This window comes from Candida theae, assembly GCF_024610275.1.
Source record: "Candida theae strain CBS 12239 chromosome Unknown scaffold90, whole genome shotgun sequence".
NCBI lineage: Eukaryota > Fungi > Ascomycota > Pichiomycetes > Serinales > Debaryomycetaceae > Lodderomyces > Lodderomyces theae.
This window is the reverse complement of record NW_026261339.1, coordinates 1-22,755: the sequence shown is the minus strand read 5'-3', so window position 1 is coordinate 22,755 and position 22,755 is coordinate 1. Positions and strand designations below refer to the sequence as shown.

General features: G+C 40.8%; 10 protein-coding genes across 10 annotated transcripts; 3 read left to right on the top strand and 7 right to left on the bottom strand. All coding sequences in view use genetic code 12, as the record gives it.

Annotated features, from left to right (window-relative positions):
- Window positions 1–347: 347 nt before the first annotated feature.
- On the bottom strand, window positions 348–2,963 carry KGF57_000279 (uncharacterized protein; the record flags this gene model as incomplete). The annotated part of the gene is made up of 1 exon (XM_051752137.1): window positions 348–2,963. The coding sequence occupies one exon, from the start codon at window positions 2,961–2,963 to the stop codon at window positions 348–350; it is 2,616 nt and encodes an 871-aa protein (XP_051611218.1).
- Window positions 2,964–4,194: 1,231 nt separating this feature from the next.
- On the top strand, window positions 4,195–4,779 carry KGF57_000278 (Mg-dependent acid phosphatase; the record flags this gene model as incomplete). The annotated part of the gene is made up of 1 exon (XM_051752126.1): window positions 4,195–4,779. The coding sequence occupies one exon, from the start codon at window positions 4,195–4,197 to the stop codon at window positions 4,777–4,779; it is 585 nt and encodes a 194-aa protein (XP_051611217.1).
- Window positions 4,780–5,066: 287 nt separating this feature from the next.
- KGF57_000277 (uncharacterized protein) lies at window positions 5,067–5,384 on the bottom strand (the record flags this gene model as incomplete). The annotated part of the gene is made up of 1 exon (XM_051752115.1): window positions 5,067–5,384. One exon carries the CDS (start codon window positions 5,382–5,384, stop codon window positions 5,067–5,069), a length of 318 nt encoding a protein of 105 aa, XP_051611216.1.
- A 364-nt stretch (window positions 5,385–5,748) lies between these two features.
- CSC25 (Ras family guanine nucleotide exchange factor) lies at window positions 5,749–9,654 on the bottom strand (the record flags this gene model as incomplete). The annotated part of the gene is made up of 1 exon (XM_051752104.1): window positions 5,749–9,654. The coding sequence occupies one exon, from the start codon at window positions 9,652–9,654 to the stop codon at window positions 5,749–5,751; it is 3,906 nt and encodes a 1,301-aa protein (XP_051611215.1).
- Window positions 9,655–10,088: 434 nt separating this feature from the next.
- Window positions 10,089–11,042, top strand: PEP8 (retromer subunit; the record flags this gene model as incomplete). Its single annotated transcript, XM_051752093.1, has 1 exon — window positions 10,089–11,042. The coding sequence occupies one exon, from the start codon at window positions 10,089–10,091 to the stop codon at window positions 11,040–11,042; it is 954 nt and encodes a 317-aa protein (XP_051611214.1).
- A 582-nt stretch (window positions 11,043–11,624) lies between these two features.
- On the bottom strand, window positions 11,625–12,473 carry KGF57_000274 (uncharacterized protein; the record flags this gene model as incomplete). Its single annotated transcript, XM_051752082.1, has 2 exons — window positions 11,625–11,983; window positions 12,227–12,473. 2 exons carry the CDS (start codon window positions 12,471–12,473, stop codon window positions 11,625–11,627), a joined length of 606 nt encoding a protein of 201 aa, XP_051611213.1.
- Window positions 12,474–13,223: 750 nt separating this feature from the next.
- Window positions 13,224–14,513, top strand: KGF57_000273 (uncharacterized protein; the record flags this gene model as incomplete). Its single annotated transcript, XM_051752071.1, has 1 exon — window positions 13,224–14,513. The coding sequence occupies one exon, from the start codon at window positions 13,224–13,226 to the stop codon at window positions 14,511–14,513; it is 1,290 nt and encodes a 429-aa protein (XP_051611212.1).
- Window positions 14,514–14,564: 51 nt separating this feature from the next.
- On the bottom strand, window positions 14,565–15,365 carry URA3 (orotidine-5'-phosphate decarboxylase; the record flags this gene model as incomplete). Its single annotated transcript, XM_051752060.1, has 1 exon — window positions 14,565–15,365. One exon carries the CDS (start codon window positions 15,363–15,365, stop codon window positions 14,565–14,567), a length of 801 nt encoding a protein of 266 aa, XP_051611211.1.
- Window positions 15,366–15,523: 158 nt separating this feature from the next.
- Window positions 15,524–19,981, bottom strand: GEA2 (Arf family guanine nucleotide exchange factor; the record flags this gene model as incomplete). Its single annotated transcript, XM_051752050.1, has 1 exon — window positions 15,524–19,981. One exon carries the CDS (start codon window positions 19,979–19,981, stop codon window positions 15,524–15,526), a length of 4,458 nt encoding a protein of 1,485 aa, XP_051611210.1.
- A 1,139-nt stretch (window positions 19,982–21,120) lies between these two features.
- On the bottom strand, window positions 21,121–21,699 carry KGF57_000270 (uncharacterized protein; the record flags this gene model as incomplete). The annotated part of the gene is made up of 1 exon (XM_051752039.1): window positions 21,121–21,699. The coding sequence occupies one exon, from the start codon at window positions 21,697–21,699 to the stop codon at window positions 21,121–21,123; it is 579 nt and encodes a 192-aa protein (XP_051611209.1).
- Window positions 21,700–22,755: the final 1,056 nt, after the last annotated feature.

Sequence of the window (22,755 nt, the reverse complement as noted above, 5' to 3'; positions counted from 1 at the left end):
TGTATATCTTCCCTTGAGCATATATACGAGTCTGTAGTGGACAACGTAAAGTATGAGATCGTAGTTGCGTCCACGTGAAGGACTTACTAGAGCCGGTATCAACCTCGATCGGACTGCGAATGCGGCTCACTTGTGTAGACAAAAATATTTGCCGCACTCAAGTTTAAGAAAAAGAAGATTTCAACAACCCCTCTACTCCAAACTACAGTTACATGACAATAGAGCAATTACAACAGAACATAATGAATTAAACCAAAAAAAATGGAGCTGCTTGCCCATGAAAACAGATCCAGAATCAAACCAAACTAAACATAAAAAAAAGAAAGACCAAAAGATCAATGAAAATCCTAAAAAGAATCAGTGCTTGCTAACGAAAGAATCTCGTAATCAGAATCAATCTCATCCTCTTCCAACACGTCGTAATCGTTTTTATCTCCTTCATCCTTTCCAGATCCATTCCTGGCATCCATAAATTCAGACAAGTCGACACTTTCACGTGCTAAAACTGGTAAACGCATCGAGTGGAAGGAAGCTGATTGAGCTGATGAAACCAGTCTCGTAGTTGCATTGTCGTCTAAAGATTCCGACACATCTTTTGCCAACCCAACAGAATCACCACCTTTGTCTTCTTCATCCACAATTTCAAACTTCTCCTCTGTTGATGTGATAGAGCTGCTAGCACTGCCTTCTTCATTATTCAAAAATATCAAGCTCGCTTCCGTTTGACCCTCAAAAAAGTAGCATTCAGCCTTTTTGCCATCAAATTCAAACTCCAACCTGACTTGGGAATTAGCGAAGTCGTTGTTGGTTGAAAAGTCGTATTTTGGAGAGACAAAATTGAAAGTAGCAGGAAGTCCTCGTTTGAACCCATGAGGATGGTGAAATTCCAGCTTCATGACTTCCTCTCCTTGCACATAGACGCAGCCCTTTGTATTATGGCCGGTGAAGGGCGTGCTTGAATTGTTTCGAACTTCAACACTGAAAATCAGTCTTGATTGTATCTTGTAGGAGACAGTGACATCATCTGGGTTTTGAGAGGTTGCGTAGTCATTAATTAACTCAAGCTCGTTTGCGGATTTCTCTTTGGACGTAGTTGAGATGACAACTTCACCTTGTTCCCTTGATTGTTGCTCCTCTGTGCTCTCAATCGTCATCTCCATCTGAAATTCAAATTGATTTGATGCAAAGCTAGTTAATGCCAACTTTGGTGTCAGAATAGCCAATTTCGCGTGATCATTGAATATAAATTCTTGCGGAATTGGGTTCAACTTGTAAAACTTCACTTGACCTGGCTTGATGGCGGCTGACTTGACCCATGAACTGTACTTTTCTCCACTACCATCAACAAGTTCAACTTGGAAATCACCGCCGTCTATGGTGACGCTGGATTTATTGATCAACTGAATAGACAGCTTTGTTGACTTTGAACCTAAACTCAAATTGACTACAGCGTCGCATGTAGTCACTTTGTTGACGTCAACATCCTGTTCATCTTGTTCACCTTCTTCAGCCTGCTCAGCTTGGTTTTCTTCGCCAGCTTCATCTTCATTAACCGATTCCTTGAAAGCTTTTCTCAACAAATAGTCCTCAATGCACACTTCCAAAAAACGATGGCTGTCATCTTGATTGGAAAATGAAAACCCATTTGCATCCAAAATACTCAATAGCTGTGAATACTTGTCGCTTCTGCTGATATAGCCATCAACATTCTTGATGAAATTTTCAAATCCTTTGGATTGAAGAAGGCTCTCCAATCTCAATCTATTTTCAGCAGAGCAACTGAGGAATGGGATATCATAAATAATGTCGTTGGGTCTCGAATCGGTGAATGGATCAAAACTACCACCAACACCAACACCGACACCACCAGCGCCAGCGCGTCCCGCACCATTGACATTAAACTTATTGGTAAATGAGTCTCTTGTAAAAGAGTCTGGTTCGGTTATTTTGGCCATTGGATGCAAATATGAATGAGATCCATAAGTCAATTTTGCAGCTTGTTGTTCACCTTCACAGTCTGCGCAAAGATCATAATTGGAACAAACCAAGCAGCAATATCTAACTCCCTTGAGAGGAACAAAGTCGTCAGGAGAGCATCTGTCACATGCGATATTGGGATGCACCACAACCGTGTCTTCTTGACGAAAAGTGTCCTTACTGTTGGCTGTGGTGTCGGCTCCGGAGGATGATGAAGTGGCACCTGACTCTTTATTTTTGTGTGTACCAGTTGGGTCTTCTTTGCTATCTGTTTCCTTATGTCTGTTTTCAATAAAGAAGTCCTTGAAATGCTCCAAAGTTGCTTCGAGCAAAGCATCTCCCAACCTAGCGAAATCAATTGATGGAATAGGGGGTAAGGTAGCATCAGCTGTAGCAGCTGTTTCTGCAGTTCCTGCTGTTCCTGCTGTTGTTGCTGTTGTTGCTGTAGTTTCTGTAGTTACTGCGGTTCTGGCTGAAGATGATGATGACGTTGACGATGAGGATGCTGATCGAGATGGGGATGGTGTTGACATCTTAGATGGCGTTGCCTCCAGAGACGATGAAGAGACAATAGATAATGGCAACATCTCCACGTTCAAATTGACATGATTCTTCACTTTCAAGCTCCTTGCAAGAGACTTGAAATCTTCTTCATTATCCAAAGGAATGAAGCACTTGTGCTTCTTTGACTTTCTTGTGAATTTCAAATACCTGATCAGCTTGGGTAACGTATGAGGAGGCAACTTGGGCTTGATATAGTCCAACAAATCATGTTTTGATTTGATAGCTAAGAAGTCATCCTTTCTTGCACGTAAGGTGTCCTTCAAGACAGTGTGAGAAGTGGTAGCAGCTGCAGCATCACTTTCAACTCCTTTGTCGTGACTTTTGCCCCTGGGCCCACCTACTTGTCCAGGATTAGGATTGGCATTGGAATGGGTGCCAAAGACGTGAATATTGATGACCACAACTTGGTTAGAGCCAGGCATGTTGGATAGTGGATATGCTGTACGACTATTGGAGTGAGAAAAAAAAGTAGTCACACGGAGGCGTGAATATTAGCTTAGTCAATAACAAAATTGTGGGAAGGGGAAAAAGATAAAAATAAAAAACAGTTAGAGAGCACAATGCACAGTCTGGTTAGTTGACTAATTGGTGGATACTGAAGTGTGTGTGTGTGTTAGCGTGTGTTAGTGTGTGGATTGTGTGGATTGTGTGGGTTGTGGTTGAAAGATAGTATAGGAAAAGAGTGTGTGTGTGTGTGTGTATGTGAGTTATACTTTCCCCCCTCCTCCTCGCCTTCCACCCCGAAATGTCCTTGTAATACTTTTTTTTGTTTGCTATATATAATATAAAAATACAAATAGAATATATAAATTGATAAACTGATACAAAAGTAAATGGTAGCGTATTAATTACAAAAAAAAACTGTGGGGGGGGGAGAGGGGGGGGAAGAAAGAACGAGACGTGACTAGAAGTTTAGTCAATGGTACACTACTTTTATATGATTGTTTGCAGTAGTAGTAGTCAGTAGTAGTCAGTAGCCAACAGTCAAAACACCAGAATGTTGATGGTTTAGTGCTATTATAGCTAAAGAAAGTATGTCTAGATAGATAAAGATTGAAGGTATATATAAAGACAATTGAAAAAGAATCTGCACAGAACTCCCGACTGTGGCTTGCGTACTAGTTTAACGACAAGATAACCACACTCTATGATGTACATCATATACAGCGCTAATGAAAAGCTATTTAAAAGCTTAAGAAAGGTTAAATTTGATGGACTCCGATGGCTTTCAATTATCTACTTGCCCGCTCTCTACTTCTTCTTCTTCTTCTTCTACTATTAGTAATACCATTCAAATTATCTTTTTGCAACAATTTCAGTTCAAAATCTAGTAATCACTCTCTACCTGATCCTTCATTCTACTATTTTTTCTTATTTATTCTCAAATAGAGATCAGGACGCCTATAATTATAGAGGAAGTTAGATATCCAGTTCAAGTCATTAGCAACGCGTCCGAATTTACTCGTGGTTGATCTATAACATTACATTCTCTTTACTACTTATTCACCTTATTCAAATACCCTTTTTTTTTTTTTTTTTATTTTTTTTTTCAACTTTTGTCATCACCACCATCATCACTGCTACAATCAATTGAGTCAAACATACTCCCTTCTTCAACCATCAACAAGACCCCCAACTAAGCAAACACACCCAATGTCCAACAATTCTGCCTACCCAACAGCTGTGGTGTTTGACCTAGACTACACGCTATGGCCATGCTGGTGCGACACTCACATATCACCACCCCTAAAATCACTTTCACATAACCAAGTTGTTGATTCACTGGGCACAAAACTATCTTTCTACCCGCACGTAGAGTCAATAATACTAGAACTTGTGGCAAGTAACGTCACCATAATTGCAGCCAGTCGAACAGCAACACCTCAAGTTGCTAAGAAATTACTCACTCTACTTCACATCAACAACAAGCTGGCCATTCATTATTTTGATGCTTTGGAATGGGGACAGGGATCCAAGACTAAGCATATCAAGCTTGCAGCAAAACAATTGGGGTTGCTCAAAGAATTGGAACAAGGGGAGTTTATTTTGTTTGACGATGAGTTGAGAAATAGAGATGTTGCTAGTGTAAATTGTCATTTTGTTCATGTCCCCAATGAATCATTAGGATTGACCAAAACTATCTTTGACAAGGGTTTACAATCTTGGAGGGGCAAGCAAAACAAGCAAAAAGGAAACAGCCAAACATCTGATGTATACAATGATTATTACAGAACTTGAAGAGTGACAAAATCGTGCCTAATCCTTCCACTACTTACAATCAACCTAACTTCGATTGCAAAATAATCACTTTTAGATTTGGCCAATTACAACAAAGAGAGGAGATTATAGAGAAGTTGCTACGGGTTGTTGTTGTTGTTGTTGTTGTTGTTGTTGTTGTTGTTATTGTTGCGTGCAACATGAGGCTTACATTACTTAATTATTTAACTAGACTCAATAATAGACTATAGATAACCCCCACACAGGTAATTAAACCCCTTCCCTTCCTCCTACTGCTCATTCTCCTCTCAGCGTACAACCTGAAAGCTATCAATCGTCCTGTTGGGATCATTCGGGTCTCGATGTATACTCTCAACAACAACGGTTTCTCCCGACAAACTTCTCTCCTCTTCATCCTTGCCACCATCGCTTTCGTCATCATCATCATCATCATCTTGGTCTCCTCCAACTCCTCCTAATCCATGAAAATACTGATGTAACGTCGTCTTGACGTGGGGAAACGTGTTAACAACCAATACTCCTGCACCCACAATTACAGCACACGTTATCAATGCAGGTTTCAAGGATCGTAGTTCAAACCGTTTTTTCTGGAATCGAAGAGCCATTTCTTTTGAAGTTTGTTATTTCGTTTCGAATGGGGGTACACTTTGATGCTTGAAAGTGTCAGATAGTAAATCTGGAATACTCGGTTATCGGTTAGTTGTGATTTACCCTTCCCACCTGATAGTGTGTATCCTGTATTGTTTTTTTATTTTTATTTTTATTTTTATTTTTCTCTCTCCTTCTTTTGTGGAGCCATGTGACATTAGCCGCGGTAAAACAGAGATATTAAAATACGGTGTCACAAGACGTCTTTTATATATGCATAGATTTCCAACTCTACCGCCTACGCTACTCAAAAACTATTATTCCTAGATGCCCTTGGCTATTCAGTATTGCACAACTCTACTTCATGTCTCCTTCCGTACCTCAATTCTTCTTTTCCAACGCCAACGATAACTGGTATTGCTCTTCTATAGAAGGACACTTGTCAAACCACACCTCCAAATATTTTTGTATATCAACCACTTCCAAGAAGTTATACCCAGCATTCTTGAACCGATCAATACCAGAAACAATATCACAAGTTTTTGCTCTCTTGGCAAAATTAATCATCCTAGTTCTATTCAACAAGTGATCGGGATTCCCATGAAACACAAATGTCAAATCAGATAAGAAAACCCCAAAAAATGGGACACAAGGTTCAGACCCAATAAACTTCAACACATCACGATACTCATTGAAATTACGACTCGAATTCATCAACTTGTTCATGTTCTTAAGCAATGCCAATGAGTCGGCACTGGCGAAATTCCACGTCTTTTTCAACCGGTGTATGGGTGAAGAATAAAGCGCCGATATGATCGCCGTCATGGATGAAAAATTATTATACTGACGACACTTTTCAGCAACCTGAATAAAGTAACGTATGATTTGAACACGCTTCTTGGGATCGGATTTCCTCAAAATCATATAGGCAACAAAGTTTGTCAATTGGTTGGAATACTTGATAAATTTCGTTATACTCTCAATATTTTCATTCAAGCCCGATTTTTTCCCCCATACTTTGGCTATGCATGCAAACTTGGAAATGTCACAATACATCCTAAACTCCTTCAATGTCAATTGCCTAGCAAGCTCAACGTAGTCAATGTCCAACAACTTGGTCTTTTTCACAAAAGTGGAACCTTTTATTAGTGGCGCTGGTGGTTTCAGATTGGGAAATACAGGATGTCTCTCAACTGTGTAAATCTTACCGGCCAAGAGATTCTTTATTTCATTCAGCAACAAACGCCCAATAGAAAACGACTGGACAGCTTCAGATTCAGCGAAATTTAACCATCTCTTGATTGCAGATTCGTTGAAATACGACGACGACCAATTCTTTTCAATCAACAACTTCATTATATTCATCACTCGAAGCCTGATTGGATTCTGTTTCCGTACAATCCAATTATTATATTCCTCAAATCCTAGCCCTTCCGGAGGCTCAATATTGAACCGCTCAATCAATAATCTTATCAACTCTCCCAACGGCATCATGGTTGCAAATGTCAACAAGAACGCTGTATTGAACTGACTATCAAACATGTCGTGATGCGTCAAATGAGCAATCAATGCCTCCTTTGTCCCTCCCTTGATATTACCTTTTACATCCAAAAGCAAGTCACTTTCGTAATCACCTTGTAAATACCACGGACCATCTTTTGCACTCATTTGACCTCCACTATAGTACGAGTGCTCTTCCAGCCTCTCTGACGACAACGTATTGTTTCTTTCCATCAACAACAACTGCACATCAAACTCATTGTGCATGACTCGAGTAGCATAGTTCAAAATGGTTTCCCGTTCTTCAATCAACTTTTGCGTAATCTCAACAACACTGGTACACGCACCAACACTATCTTGTAACAAGTCCAACAAGACATCCTCAGAATCAGCGGTTCCGTCACCATACATCTTCTCTGCACGTCCAAGAAGAACAGCAGATAATAGCATGGCTGTTTTTTCATTATCATTTTTCAAGATTTCTCTGTCATAAAACAAATAATGGTCGTTATCCAAATCTTTATACAATGGACCAACATGGCCAATCGATAGTGATTGGGTTGCCATGATAACATGCAGGACCAAAATGTGAAACTCTTGTTTGAATTGAAAAAAATCCAACACAATCGGATAATCAAACATTAAATTGAGATCAGTGCTGTTATGTTGACCTTGCAACGACAATGCATTGAAAGATTTGTTCATTTTCTTGAGATCACTCCCTGTCTTGTACTCATGTGTTTTCACCAAACAAAAAACAGTAAAATCAAACGACTCCATAAGATCAATCAACGAACTTGAGTGGTGGAGGAATTTGTAGATTAGACGCAAAACTTGAGAGTTTCGCTCCTCTACGAAACCCTCCTTATCACCATCGTGCTGCTGTCCATCGGATTCAAGTTTGTTACAAGCTTCCTCACCAAGTTTAATCATTTCCGCCAGGTAACGAGACACAGACTCCAACACTTGGTGATCTAGCAAGACTTTGGTGTGGTGCTTGTTCTTGAGTTCATTTCCACTTGCATTTAAAAAGTTGTTTTTCGGAACAAAGAATGGATTACACCAGTTACCTCCATTAAACTCTCCCAAGAGGAATCTGGGTAATGTCTGGGGCAATACGTCAGCCCGTTCCACACCTTCATCATCGGATATATCAGAAGAGTCATAGTCCCTTGCCTGCACAATTTTATCCTCAGTCAACTGCATGAAAATGTCGATAAAGCTATTTGCGAGTTGCTTTAAATACGCCACATCGGATTGTATACTCTTCAATATCGAGTTTTCAAGATCATTAGGGTGTAAGTGACTAGTCAGGTTTGTGGGCCCTTGTTGGGCTCGTGGATTTTGCAAGACATTTTGCCCTTCTGGGATGGAGGTCATTGAGTGGAGTTTCACCATATCCAGAGCAGCATCACCATTCTCAAATTCGTTCAAATACAAAACACTGCTCAAATATAAATGGGACATTGTGTGGCAAATTTTCCAAAGCTTCTTTCTAATCGCACTCTCATATTGACCATTCACATAATCTTCCTGATCAAGTCGTGACGACGCACAAATCAAGGCGATCAATTTGTTCAACCGAGAGTAGTGCACGTCAAACACCGCCCTAGTTGGCTTCAAGAGCGATTTTAATAGTAAATCAAGCGATGACTCAATCTCTTGTCTCATAATAGACCACTTGGTTACATCTGATCCATGTTCGTAAAACAACCCTTCTATAGCAAAAAGTGGTTTGCTGAAATTGTGATATGATGCATTTGTGCTTTGGGTACTCAATGATGAGTTGGAATCCCTCTTTACCGAGTCAAAAGAAGGAACAATTGAATTCTCCCTCAAGGTTAACAAATGACTTGCTTTCTGAGCGCTCGTCAAATCTACCGGCAAGACATTCTCAATGCTCTCAGCATCCGGGAACTCCAAATTTGGAGGGAACCCCGATGGATCAAACGACAACAACGGCAACGATTCGCAGTAAATATTCAATTGTTGGCAATAAAATACAAAATCTCCCGACGTGGTTGAGCGTGGTAACCAAGACACGGTCTTGTTATTCCTAGTTCTGTATTCCTCTGATAAATACTCTGCTTCCTCTAAGCTTGTTAGAGCTGGTTCCTCCAAGGAATTCAAGGAGGGTAGATGAAGTTTTTGCAAGGAGCTGATATCACTTCGAGTAGTCTGCGTCTCTTGACTCAAGTTTTGACTATACGAGGGACGATTTGGTATAGACTCTGTTTCTGAGTTGATGTCTCCTCCTCCTCCACCACCACTACCCTGTGACTGCTGGCCTGCGGGCTTTGAATCAGACGGAATACTAGTCTCCGAGCTGGCGAAACTAACAACTGAGTTTTTACGAGTAGCACTTGAAGGAGAGTTCTTCTCCGATTCCAATAGATTTTTTTGCAAAAGGCTTGTGAATGAAGGAATCAAGACATTTGCTGCAGTGTTGGCGGCCGTTATTGAATCCAATTCTTTGTTATCTTTCATCTTCTTGAGTACTGGCTGAACATAGTTGACAGATCTGACATAGGTGTTTGGAAACCATCCTCTGCGTGCCTCTCCGTCATTGTCAAAAATCACCCCATCCCACCAACCCGTGGCAGATGTGGCTAGGACGTATACAGTATCGCCCAAAGTCAATGATAAATGTGACTCCTGAGTCCCTTGAAAATCATGCAAGGCAATAACCGTGTCAATAGGCAGTAGTTGATCTCCTCTTCCAGTGTGAGTACTCCCCGGGGATACCGAATCAGGAGCTATTTCGTCGAACGATGGATTATTCGACATTTGCGAAGTTGTCCCCCTCCCCCCTTGGAATTGTATTCTGGTGACTCTATATCACAGGGTCAAGAAAAAGAAAACACACACACGCTCACGCACACGCACACGCACACACACAAACGCTCTGTTTCTTTATATTAGATTTCTGCCTTTGGCATACAGATCGACTGACTTAGATATGCACTAGGCAAAATGTGGTACGATTGTTGGTTGTTAGAACTACTTCCGTTCCTTGAGTATCGAGAAGGAATTGCTTTATGGGTGATGATTTGTTTTTTTTTTTTTTTTTAATTTTCCGCCGCACTTAACACCAGACAACATGAATTTCAACGTCTCTTTCAACACGTTAACCTCAATCTAGCAAAGTACCCTTCTCAAACACTCAATAAAGACACACAGGGCACGCAAACACACATTCACACAAGCACTTCAACACGGCGATGTCCATATTTTTCAAAACGCCATTGGAAATTGAGATCAGGTTGGAGAATGAAGAAAGTCGCAAACATGCTGACGTCAAGAACCCTCATGGGCGAATCGATAAACTACCTATTTACCTGGATGGAGAAACAGTGAAAGGAGTTGTCACATTGTTTACAAAAGAAGGTAAAAGGGTGGAGCATCAGGGGGTGAAAGTGCAACTTTTGGGCACAATTGAGACCAACAATGACGGGTTGTCGTCGTCCAACTTTCTTTCGCTAGCAACGGAGCTAGCAGCTCCGGGCCAGCTAGTCCACTCGGAATCGTATTCATTTGAATTTAGAAATGTTGAAAAGCAATATGAAAGCTACCGAGGGAAAAATGCTAGGTTGAGGTACTATGTAAAAGTGACAGTTTTAAGAAAGTCAAATGCCGAAATTAACAGGGAAAAAGAGCTTTGGGTATATCAGTATACAAACACTTCTACTAGAGACGAGGCAACTAAACAAGACACCGTTCGCAGCTCAATGCAAGCGGCTCCAAAGCAGAAGGACTCAACCAATGGAGTGAAAATGGATGTGGGTATCGAAGATTGTTTGCACATTGAATTTGAATATTCCAAATCCCGCTTTTCTTTGAAGGATGTGATAATCGGCAGAATATTCTTTTTGCTTGTGAGGTTGAAAATAAAGCACATGGAGTTATCATTGATAAAACGGGAGACGGTGGGTTCCAGTCCTAAACAGATAACTGATAGTGAGACGGTGGTGCGATTTGAAATCATGGATGGCGCGCCAGTCAAGGGGGAAACAATTCCAATCCGACTCTTTTTGAGCGGGTTTGACCTCACACCTACTTATAAAGATGTGAATAAAAAGTTTTCTGTGAGAACTTATCTTTCCTTGGTGTTGATAGACGAAGATGCGAGGAGATACTTCAAGCAAAGTGAGATATATCTCTACAGGGATTCATAGGGACATCTATTGATGGAACAGAAATGGTAACTGGTAAGTTTGTTTGGCTATTGAAGGCTTTAGATTGCAACGTTCGTGCAGTTCTAGCATTCTTGTAGGGGATTGTAGGAGAAATGTGCATTTATTGACAAAGCTACTTGCTTTTTTGTGTTAGCCAGAATCGTCTCTACGCAGATCAAATTGACTGATTTGGACTTGGAAAACACTATCTGGACAGTTTTGTTAGCATTGGCGCATTGTCTAGAAAAAACACGGCCAAGTCCGAGGAAGATCCAGTAGGAAGATCCAGTAGGAAGATACTGGGTGTTATAATTCAGCTAAGCGGAGCACAAACCATTTTCACCTTGTACATGGCAGACTGATTTGGGTTTAGTGGAACTGTCGGTAAGTACCAGTTTAGTATCATTTCAATAGCCGTTTTGTGTGCACCTCCCCTCTGCTTGAGATTTGTAAACACCTGAGACGTTCTGTGTAGAAGCCACTTCTACCAGCTCGGCCAATCAGCCAGCCTTCCAGTAGTAGTCACTGAAAGCATCACTTACGGCAACTTGGACTTTCTGTTGCTTCTGTTGTCTCGATATGTCAACTACTAGAACTTATCGCTTTGAGAATTTCATTTTGGGCGAATGCACTGCCGATAAAATATTGTGTGGCAGCAGCGTATAGTGCTTCATCAGCATCCATGTTTTGTACATCTAACTCTGGTTTACACTCAAAATCCACATTACTCAACGGATCTGTGCAGATTATCTTATTCTCTTGATTGTAGTGGCACGTTTCTCTCTTTAATTGATTAAAGGCTTCTTGCATTTCCGGAGTACGGTTAAATATGTGCTCCACTTCTGACTGAGTGATTGCAATGGGAACTAATACCATCAATAAGATGATAGCGTACTTCATATTTGATAACCCCATATTTAGATACCCACAATGGGTAATCCCTTCAATCGAACCAAATTCTGTTTGACAGCAACGGTGGGATATACAGAAATAAGTATAAGTATATGATCATATGTGCAATTTTTGCAATGAAATATACCGACAATGGGATAAGGGATTTGTGTGCTTTTGGCGCAAAGACTTTGTAGTTGCCATTACTTGTAGCTACAGACGGGTGTTTTTGGTGTGCCTTTATTTTATCAATCGAATAGTATATAAAACGACTGTCACGTCATCTTTAGCACGGATTGTGGCCTCGGAATTACCGTCTTCTTGCATTATTTCCACAACCTCAAGAATATCACATTCATCCTCGTGAGTGATCTTCTCCTCCTCCTCCTCCACCGCACCCACAGGTACAATAAGGATTTCTTGACCGGAGTCCACAATGTCTGCAACATGGACATCTCTTTGAGATATTACTGAGCCAAGGATCCTTCCCTTGCGGGCCGTTGACAGCAACCCACTTGATGTCTCCTGATCGAAATTCATTGGTATTTGCTGCAGATGGAAACGCAAATGATAAAAAGCCAATAGCTGTAAACTTCACAGTATTCGATAGCAGCAGATACTCATCGCTGAATTTGATGCGAGCCGGAGAAATGGTTGCAATAGCGGTGGAAAACGTTATTGGGTAATAAAATAGCCGAAGTTCCAATTCGATACAAACGTGCAGTGTTGTAAGCACGGTAGCGCTCTACCACGTGCTGTCACGTGAATGTTTTTTCTTTTCTTTCCTTTTTTTGCACGTTTGTAACGGGGTTTTGGAAGTAATCGATACGATGATACTCAATTTTGTTAGGGGTATCATTATTAATGATTGAAGAGATACTTGGGTGATTGAAGTTGCTAACAGATGTTTTTAGTAGGTACACCCTTGCAGCTATAGTAATTTTGTGTATATAACTCTCGAACAAAATTAGTTTGATTTACCTTAAACTTCTGAACGAACTAGTAACTATGGCAAGTACATTCCATTGTTCACAACGCCTTGTGGAACAGTTAACTTAGCCTATTTCCATACATGTACAGTGTCAGCTTTGCCGATTTCAAAAGGATACCACTTTGATGATTATTTGTGTTGGTTGAGTTACCTGGAATGACACAAAGATGAATTAAGAATAAAAATCTTTTTCTTTAAATAAAGAAAACGCTTCTGTCCTTGATTACAACCAGAGGAAGGATATAATCACCGTCAATGCAGCATCGACATAATCTCGAATCCAATCTGTTGACACACATATGATGCACCCAGAAAATGATACGCAGTTGATTATTCCGCAGTATCAATATTTTTACTCTGTGTTTCCCCATCGAGGGGTAATAAACAATGACGCAGGTACATCAACGATTACGGACCAAGGCACGGTGGAGCACAAGGCTAGCAACCAGGCAGTGTCTGTTGTGACAGCAGGTATACGAGCAATCGCATATCAAATACAAAGTTTGTATCTTAGGTCTCCAGTTAAGCTATTTCGCCCATCGAGATTCGATTATATGGCATATGTACGAGCACTTGCAGATAGACACAACAACATCAATGACAAACCATATAAATTCCGAACCCATTCATCTATTGGTATGCTTGTCAGTGTTCTTAGAAAAGAAGGATGGAAGTTCATACCAGACCAAGTGATGCCCCCTTTGATTGCCAACTCCGCCACTGGAGTTATCTTGTACGCGACATATTTGAACACCTTGGATCGCTTGACGTCTAAAAGAGGAAATCATCACAATACAGAATATAACTGGTACTCACCAATTGACACATGGCGAGCGGGGTTTGTTGCTGGGGCGGTGCAGTCACTTGCTGCTGCTCCAGTAGATGCCATATACACCAGACTGTCAGTTTCCGAAATGATTGAAGGCTCACACGAGAATCTATGGAAATTTGGAATCAACAAGTTGAAACAGATTGGACTAGTTGGTGTTTTTGCAGGCTACAGTTTCTCATTGATTAAAGAAAGTTTTGGTTTTGCGTGTTACTTTTCAACTTTCGAAACAATCAAGACTCAAGGGTACACCATAACATACAGGATATTCAAGTTCTTCCGTGATCAGGAGGATATGATAAAGAGAAAGCTACAGTCGCTTTTCAACTGGGATGAATTAAAAGTCGACGAGAAGATGCAGAGACTAGAGAGGTATAGGCTGGAAAGGATACTAAAGACGTCATTCATCTTGATTGCAGGAGCTTCCGCTGCTTTTGCTCTTCTTGCAGTGCAATACCCACTAACGAAAATTCAAAAGATACACTTGTCAAGGTTGGAAGCGTTGGATATCTACAGCGAGTCCACCAGAAAACACAAGCCATTCGTCAAATTGTATTATAATTCATACATCGACACGTTTAATCAGGTGCTCAGGATGAAGCACAAGGCCAAAGTGACTTGGTTCAAAGCTGCATACAGCGGATTCTTTAGAAATGCCGTCACTACAATCCCCGCAACTTCGGTAGCCTTGCTTGTTTTCGAAATCACAAGAACAAGACTAGTCAGTAGCATGGAGGAGCCCGATATTTTAACACCTTAACATTGTATATACAATCACACAACCTTTGTACAAAGTATACAAACAGAGCCTTTATTTTCCAACTCTCTTTAGATATGCCAGCCATCCAGCCTCTTGATACCTCTTACCCTCAACGACTGGGTCTCTTCCCTTTCCAAACAACCCACGACCAACAATAATCACATCTGTTCCATTGGATACAACTTCATCCACAGTTCGATATTGTTGACCCAAATTGTCGCCTTTATCATCTAAACCGACACCTGGTGTCATAATCACCCAATCAAACCCTTCATCGGCCCCTCCCATATGGTTCTGGGCTATAAAACCCATTACAAACTCCTTGTCACTTTTGGCAATTTCCACTGTTTTTGCAGAGTATTCTCCATACGCTAATGAACCTTTGGACGATAGTTCGGCTAGCATCAACAATCCTCTGGGTTCAGCAGTAGTTTCACTAGCTCCTTCCTTCAAACCTTTCACCACTCCTTCTCCTGTGACCCCATGCGCATTTGTCAAGTCTGCCCATTGCGCAATCTTGTATACTCCACCAGTGTATTGGTTCTTCACAGTGTTTCCAATATCGGCAAACTTTCTGTCCTCAAAGATCATAAAGCTATGCTTCTTTGAAAGCTCAAGCAATGGTACAATTGTGTCCTCGTATGAGAAATCATCAATAATGTCTATGTGTGTCTTTACCAAGCAGATGAAAGGTCCAAGTTGGTCCACTAATGCTAAGAGGTCTTTGGTATTTCTGACATCCACTGAAGCACACAAATTAGATTTTTTCAGTTCCATCAATTGGAATAGCCGGGCTGTGACCGGAGAGCTGGTCGACTCAGATCTTTCACCATAAGTTCGAGTTGATGTCATTTTTGCAGAATACAGGGGACATCGGAACTGAAAAACACAAGACATTTTTTTTTTTTTTTTTTTTTCTCTCTCTCTTTTTCTTCATCCTCTCTGGGCTACATTCATATCTTACTAAAACAAAATCATCAAATCTATACATCACCATCTATTTGAAACATTCAATCATCAGTTGCACTAACTTCTTGTTCTGGTTGCGCATGCGGTTCTCCACTAGCCCTCTTTTCTGGTTGCACATGCAACTCTCCAATCAAATGCGGAAACAATTTCTCCACCTTCTCTGTAGTGGTTTCAACAATCTCAGGATTCTTCTCAGACAAGAACCCATTCGTTTGCAACACCAACAACAAGTTCTTCAAACTTTCTGATGTAGATTCGGTCAACTCGGGTGTCAAAAACTTTGAATTGGCAGAGTGGAACTTCTCAACACCACCCAAAAGATCGGTCCACACCTTCCCAGTAGTTTCAACATCCAAGTCGTCAACCTGCTTCAAAAACACTTTGCAAAGAAGACGAAAAATCTCACTGTACGTTTTATCAAACCCATTTACACCTCCTTGGAAAACCTCAGGCTTGGTTAGCTCTGCTAGCAAGGGGAAAAGTCCGCATTCAAAAATACCATTGAATGCTTCTTTACGATCAACATCAAAGGACAATACCGTGGTGGAGAGAGCCTTTACGGAATACTCTCTCACTTCTTTGCATGGGTTAAAACACTGGTGTGCCAATGCTTGTACTGCAGAGTAAAACAAATCCCGCTTTTGAAAGCTGTCCCCCTTCAGCATCGCCGCTAAAGTGGAAGTCAAGTCAATCGAATTTTTCGAAAGGGTAATGACTTCCCTATAGTACAGATCATCACCACTTTTGGCTGCCGAAGCCGCGTTTTCACATTCATACTGTGATCCAATGGCACCCAATGAAGAGATTTCATCCAAAAGTCCCAAAATAGGAAGGAAATTTTCAGGGGTGATTTCTTGCTCTGAACTCTTGATGAGCGCATCGAGAAAGGGTACTATATCAAATGCATGGGCCTGCAACGACCCATAGAATCGCATGGTGTTCCAGTATGACTCCTCCTTGAGCAAGATCTTGCAGCACCAGGAATCTTCATCAGTCAATGACATCAATGGCTGCACAATCTGGGTTCCGTACTTGCTTGCAAGATCCCTATCAATAGAACCAGCACGTGTTACAGTGGCAATCAACTCTGTTTCATCCTCACAGTATCTTAGCAAAAGCAACTTGTACGCAATCAATCTCAACTCACCAAGGCCACTCAACTGATGGTTTTTGAGTTTGCTCAAAACAACATGCAGTAAACGCTCATCATTCAACAACAACGAAAAGCAAACACATGTCTCAAGAATAAACAAAGTCTCTGACTCGTAAACTCGCTTGACTTCTTCTGAGTAGTTTGGAAGTGACGCAAGCAACAAGTTTATAAATTTTTCCAAATTTGCCTGCCCGCTCTTTGACATGATTGAGAATACGTTCGAAACATTAAGCGACTTTAAGCAGTCCATAGTTGAGATTGTAGATTCGATTTCGATGTCGGTGGGCTCAGGTGGATCGTCAGAGTACCCTTTTAGAAAAGATGAGAAGGTTGACAAAAGACCTGAATTGTTTAAAGCTTTTGCCTTTTTGATCGCAAAGATTGGTGGCACCTTTGGTAAAGGCCCAAGTTGAATCTTTCTCTGGAATTCGGTAAACATATTCGGCTCAATCAAACAATTCTCGAACAAGTTCATAAAAATCTCAATAATCTTGTCCCATGATTTAGTGATCTTGCAATTGGTCTTTTTTATCAATCTAAATAACATAACCGCTGCCAATTGCGCCTTAAAGTTACGTCCGAACCACACTGATAACTCACTAACATACAAGTCACCTTTTCTACCCTCAATTTTGATTTGAGTGATGGGAATTTCAGGACGAATGTTATCATCCACATACACTTTCTGCAACTTTGTTTTTGTTAGATTGGACATCTCAATTAGTCTGTAAGTTAAACCATCAAGTTCTTCTTCCATACCGTATGCTAGGCAGATGTTGAATATCTTGTCCAATGAAGACATCAATCTCGTCAACACGTGATCATCCGAGGCCCCTTTATAGATGGTCAAGATCATGTCAACTATATCCGTGAATACTGATTTAAATAGTTCCTTGTCAAACTCGCAGACGGAGGAGCTTTCCAAGATTTCATGTGTGCTTTGTGTGAAATCTTGAGTTGAAATCAAGTTGTGCCAAACGTCATCAAACCACTTCTCGGTGCCGTGGTGCTCTTCCGGCATAATGATTTCTCGGTCCTTTATGGACAGATAGATTTTCGCAAGGTACCATTCTGGAAAATCTGTACCGTTATAAGTGCCTCTTAAGTTCCGCTTATAGTCATCCAAGAGCATCTGGCGCTTAACTTGTGGATTGTGCAAATCAGTGTTTAACATAATAATGGAATAAGATAAGATAAAGACAGAATCTTTATCTGGTTTCACCACTTCTGACTTGTCTTCTTCCACATCTACTCCTTCAGCGTCAACAAACTGGGGAGGCCTGTTTTCACGCAAACCATCCTTCTGACAAGCAACGTAAGTCTGAGCAAATGATTCAACAATCCGTTCGATTTGCTGAGACTCTCCAGGAAGTCTGAATGTTTTCAACAAGACTCGAAGAGCTTCATCGACTCTCAAACCCTCAAAATCAAACAAGCCAATAAAATGCTTGAGTAGATCAGAGTTCGAAGGCTTAGCTAAGAACTCTCCCAACATTTTTTTGTCTAATCTTCCTGCTTTTGTAAAGAAGAAATTAGCAACTTCGCCGACATCATTTTCGTCGCTAATAAAACTCTCACTGACTAAACGCTTAATGCCATCCTTGGGTTTCTTATTAATGACCTCAGTACACTCAATAAATGCACTTTTCTTTTGCTTCTTGTCAAGTCGAGTGTTTGCGGAAGCTGGTTTTTCAGCATGGCGAAACGTTTTCGACCTTTCACTCACTCCATTGAGGAAATGCAAGACTCCTTCTAAACACAATGGCGGAACATTGACTGTTGTATTAAGTGCCGACTCGGGTAACGATAATTGACAGAGGAACTTGATGGTATCCACTGCAAGATTCGACTTGTCAAAATCGCAATCAAAATCAACGTATAGCTCAGTAAAAAATGTGGGACTGCGAGACCATAGCAAGCTCAAAGACTCCAAGAGTAGTTCCCTCGAGACCGGCGATCTAGTTTGAAGGTTATCTCCTTTTGTTTGATCTCCTTTTCTCTTACTTTGCCTTGGTAAAATAGACCTTGAAATCAATATCATCGAGAGCTCAAATTGTGGCCTCAATTCGTTTCCCAAAACAATCGATATCGTGGAAAATAATTGAAGAGCAGGTTTCAACAACGCCAATGACTCGGTAGTGGTTATAATTTGTAATACATGCTTCGAAACAGGATCCGCAATCATTGTTAGCAAAGACAAATGCTTCGATATTTGAGACCCAGCAACTTCAACAGCCGTATTGATTAGCGACAATGCAAACACCCTTGTACTCTCCATATGCTGATACTGGTTGGAAGGGGATATTATTGACACCAATATTCCAAGGAATTCGTTGATGCATTTGATTCCAAATGAGGGCTCCAACTTGTTTTCAAATGCTTGTTCTTCTTGTGGATCCTTATTGACGGCAAATTGCTCCTGAGAGACATTTGCTTGTAGATTCTCAGCAAGAGTACCCCCGATTGTATCTTCTGGAAGTTTTGTGTCAGTAAAGTTTGTTTGAAGATCAATGGCAATCTCCTTGTCAGGTTCAATCTCTCTAAGCTTTCTGAATATAACAACAGTGATCGAGGCCAACGACATCTCTGCTCCTCTTCTCAACACTTCACTTCTCTTCTTGTTGCAGGCCAAAGATAAGGAGGTTTGAACAATTTCAGACACGCTGTCATCTGCAAGTAAATAAGCGAGAGGGCTCTCCATAAGCTTCTCTAACAAGCGCAAAACTCTCAACAAAACAGCATCATCAGCGCTTTGTTCTGCTGCTTCAAACCGGCAATGAGTTAGTGAAGACACGATTTGAATCAAAGAAGTTTGCAAATTTTTTGACCTTGTTGATACGACACCATAGGTGATAAATTTCGAGACTGCGTTCAAAGCAAGTCCAGTGACAAACCCAGACGTTGACGATGACTTGATGACTAGCAAGAATGGTTGTAGGATGGTCAAGCTGTCAATGTCAAAAACATTCTGCGACTCCAAAAGAATCGAACGCAACTGTAGAAAGGACGAAAGTAAAGGATTGCCCTGCAAGTGCTTATTGAAACTCCCACCAACATTGTTGGACTCATTACTCTTGTCATTACTTGAGCTATGATTATTCAAAATGGACGAGATATCCAAACTATCTGAAAATGTATCGTCATCGTCATTGGTTCCAAAAAGCTCACCAGCATTGAACAATGAAGAAACCCCACCAGACGACCACCTGTTGGATCGCCTCATGGCCGATACCATGATCATGCATTCGTTCACAGTAAGTGTAATGGGGTCAATGCTGATTGCATAGTCATCTTTTCCGTTCAATACCCCCATCCCATTCAATTTTCCGTGATGATCTGACTCCATATTTCCCGATTTGTTCAAAGCTAGTACCTGCTCCCGTTTGATTCCAAAGGCTGAACAGGAGTTTGAAGGCGATTCTTACGTCGAACAAAAAACAAGTACGCAAGTGTAGCAAATACACGAGTGAGTAATAATGGGTAATGATAGTTGACTCTTTGCTCTTCAAGAAGCTCGTGTGTACTCTATGTTGTTATATCGTTGTCGTATTGTACGCCCCAAGACAGCGAAAAGCGGAAAGCGAAAAGAATAAAAAAAAAAAAAAAAAAAATTAGAAACACAATTTCTGGGAAAAGGACACGACATACCCCAACTGTATTCATTACGATTGTTATAACTCTGACAAACTACACTTACAGGATAAATGTGTATAAAACTGGTGTCTAATGTAGGGTTATTTAGTGGTAACTGGAAAAGAAAGTCTTAAATCAAATTTGCCACAAAATGTAGTCAAAGTTTTTGAATTTGATCTGTTTTCCTATTACCAATGGTATTCACAAAGAACGCACAAAGCATCTTGCTCTTGTTATCCCTGTAGTTTGTAGCCTCATATTAACTGCCCCAAACTTAGACTTTAGACTTATTCAAGTACTTCATTTGCGAAGACTTCAGGCTTCACTGAGTTGGAATGCGCTTGGCTAATATAGCTGTCTTTTTTGTTTTCTTTTTTTTTTCCTTTTCGCAGCCGTACACTCTTTTCTATAGCATGTACTACGTTTCAGTCCAGCATAATTCATTATTCCTCCTTGCTGCTGGTGAGACCATACAAAGCTGCTGCTTGTGGGACGTGGATTTCTCCTGTCTTTGTTTCTTTTTGAATCAAAGCTGTGCTGGAGAGCAAATTCACTCGGTGTCTTCGATCATTGGCCAAATTCATTTTTTGTAACTATGGCTGAGCCAGGACCACTTCATTTCGAAACTTAAGCACGATAAGGCATTCATTCAGAAATGATAGGATATCGTGGAGTAGCAATCCACCGTATACCAAATAAAGCAACTACAAATGGCAACAGCACCTTGAATGTGCGCCTATTTACCGACATTAGTGAATCACTGAACTGATTTCAAGCAATTTCTATATAAAGATCGTACCTATGCCGGTAGTAAGCTGGACTCTGTATTTCTGACTATTGACACTGTTTACACTAAGACCAAAAGTATCTAAATCCATGATTTAGATCACGATAGTAAGCATCGATCTTGTCCTCCTTGCCACTCATATCTCCAAACTCACCAAAGTTTTTAACAAAAACCTGATCCACAAATGACTTCATTGCATTGCATTGCTGTACATTATAGCAATCTTGATAATGTAACACTTTCAATCCATCAGTCTGTAAGTTCTTACACCTTTTCACGTCATTTTGCTGCTGAAAGCATGGGTATTGAAACATATTTCGAATGGTCGAAAATTGTTCATAACATTGATGTAAATTGTACTCAATTTCGGCACAGTTGATGGAGACTGTCTTGTGTAACTGGTTAGCATTTTTATACTCTTCCAATTTGTACAACTCATCATCTGTCATTTGTGGAAGTCGTTGTAGCTTACTGCGAACTTGCCTGTCATGAGGCAAAGAATCAAATTTTGTTGACTCGGTAGATCCAAATCGCTTTGCCTCTGTATTTTCTTTGAGAAGGAAAGATTTCAATTCGTTCAGTAGACCATCGCCTAACCCTGTATTACACTGTTGATCTCCATTTCTTCCAGTGAAGGGCCACATTGGAAAGTGTTAGCAAAATTGTCTTGTGTTGAAAGCAGGCTTGATGGAGCTGTCTGCTCTTTTGAGGTGCGTAGCTAGTTGGATACTGTCAGCGTTTTAGCCTGCCTGGATGTATGGAGCTGGGATTTGTGATGCAATAAATCGTGTGATAGCAGGATTGGTACCCTATATGATGGATAATGGTGGTCCTCGCCGAGGAAGAGTAATTTAAAGCTTCAGTGACGCCATCTGATAGCGCAGTTGACTAATACTTGCTATTTATCAAAAATGCATTGTAGGAAGCCACAGGGAAATGTCTGAGCTTTTTTGGAGAACGGTGCTGCAAGGGGTGTTAGAGATTGTGAACGCTTAGACAGAATCACCCCGTACACTCCACAAGTTTTGCTTTGCTAGCCAGTCGAGTCTAGCCGCAAGAGAGATATTATCTTATCCATGCATATATATAAGCTAGCAGAAGAAAGGAGTATTCTTTTATCACCGATGCATACTACTTTGCCAAGATGTGCACTCAAATCAACGTTTGGCCAGCTTTAGCACTGGAGAAGGTAGAACTACATTGGATCTTTCGAAATGGTGATCGAGAGTATTATGCTTATTATGTGTATTATGTGTATTATGCGACTATGTGGAATATCGGGCCAACATTTTCGAGTATCAGTGCATTGCTTATGCTCGAGCTATGATATCATGTTTGAACGACAAGGACAAGTATTGATTATGAAAAGTTTTGTGTCAGCAACATGCACAGTAGTGGTTGAGCTGTTGCATGCATCTTGCGGATAACTGTGTGGACTAGCGTATTACTTGAATGGGTTGCAAGGTGAAAACCCGGTTTTGGACTGTTTGAATTGCGTGAGTTGGTGGGTCATAAAGTACAACAACTTGCCGAAGGAATTTTGAAACTCAATCGCCAAATCTAGAGACATTCAAAACAGCGTCTCCACTAGGTGGATGCGGAGTTTATGGTTGGTGGGTTCAAGCACCGTTCTGGCAGCATGAAGGATGTATACCAGGTCACTGCTTCAATGACGAGTTAAACAATCTGTTTGCATCCTC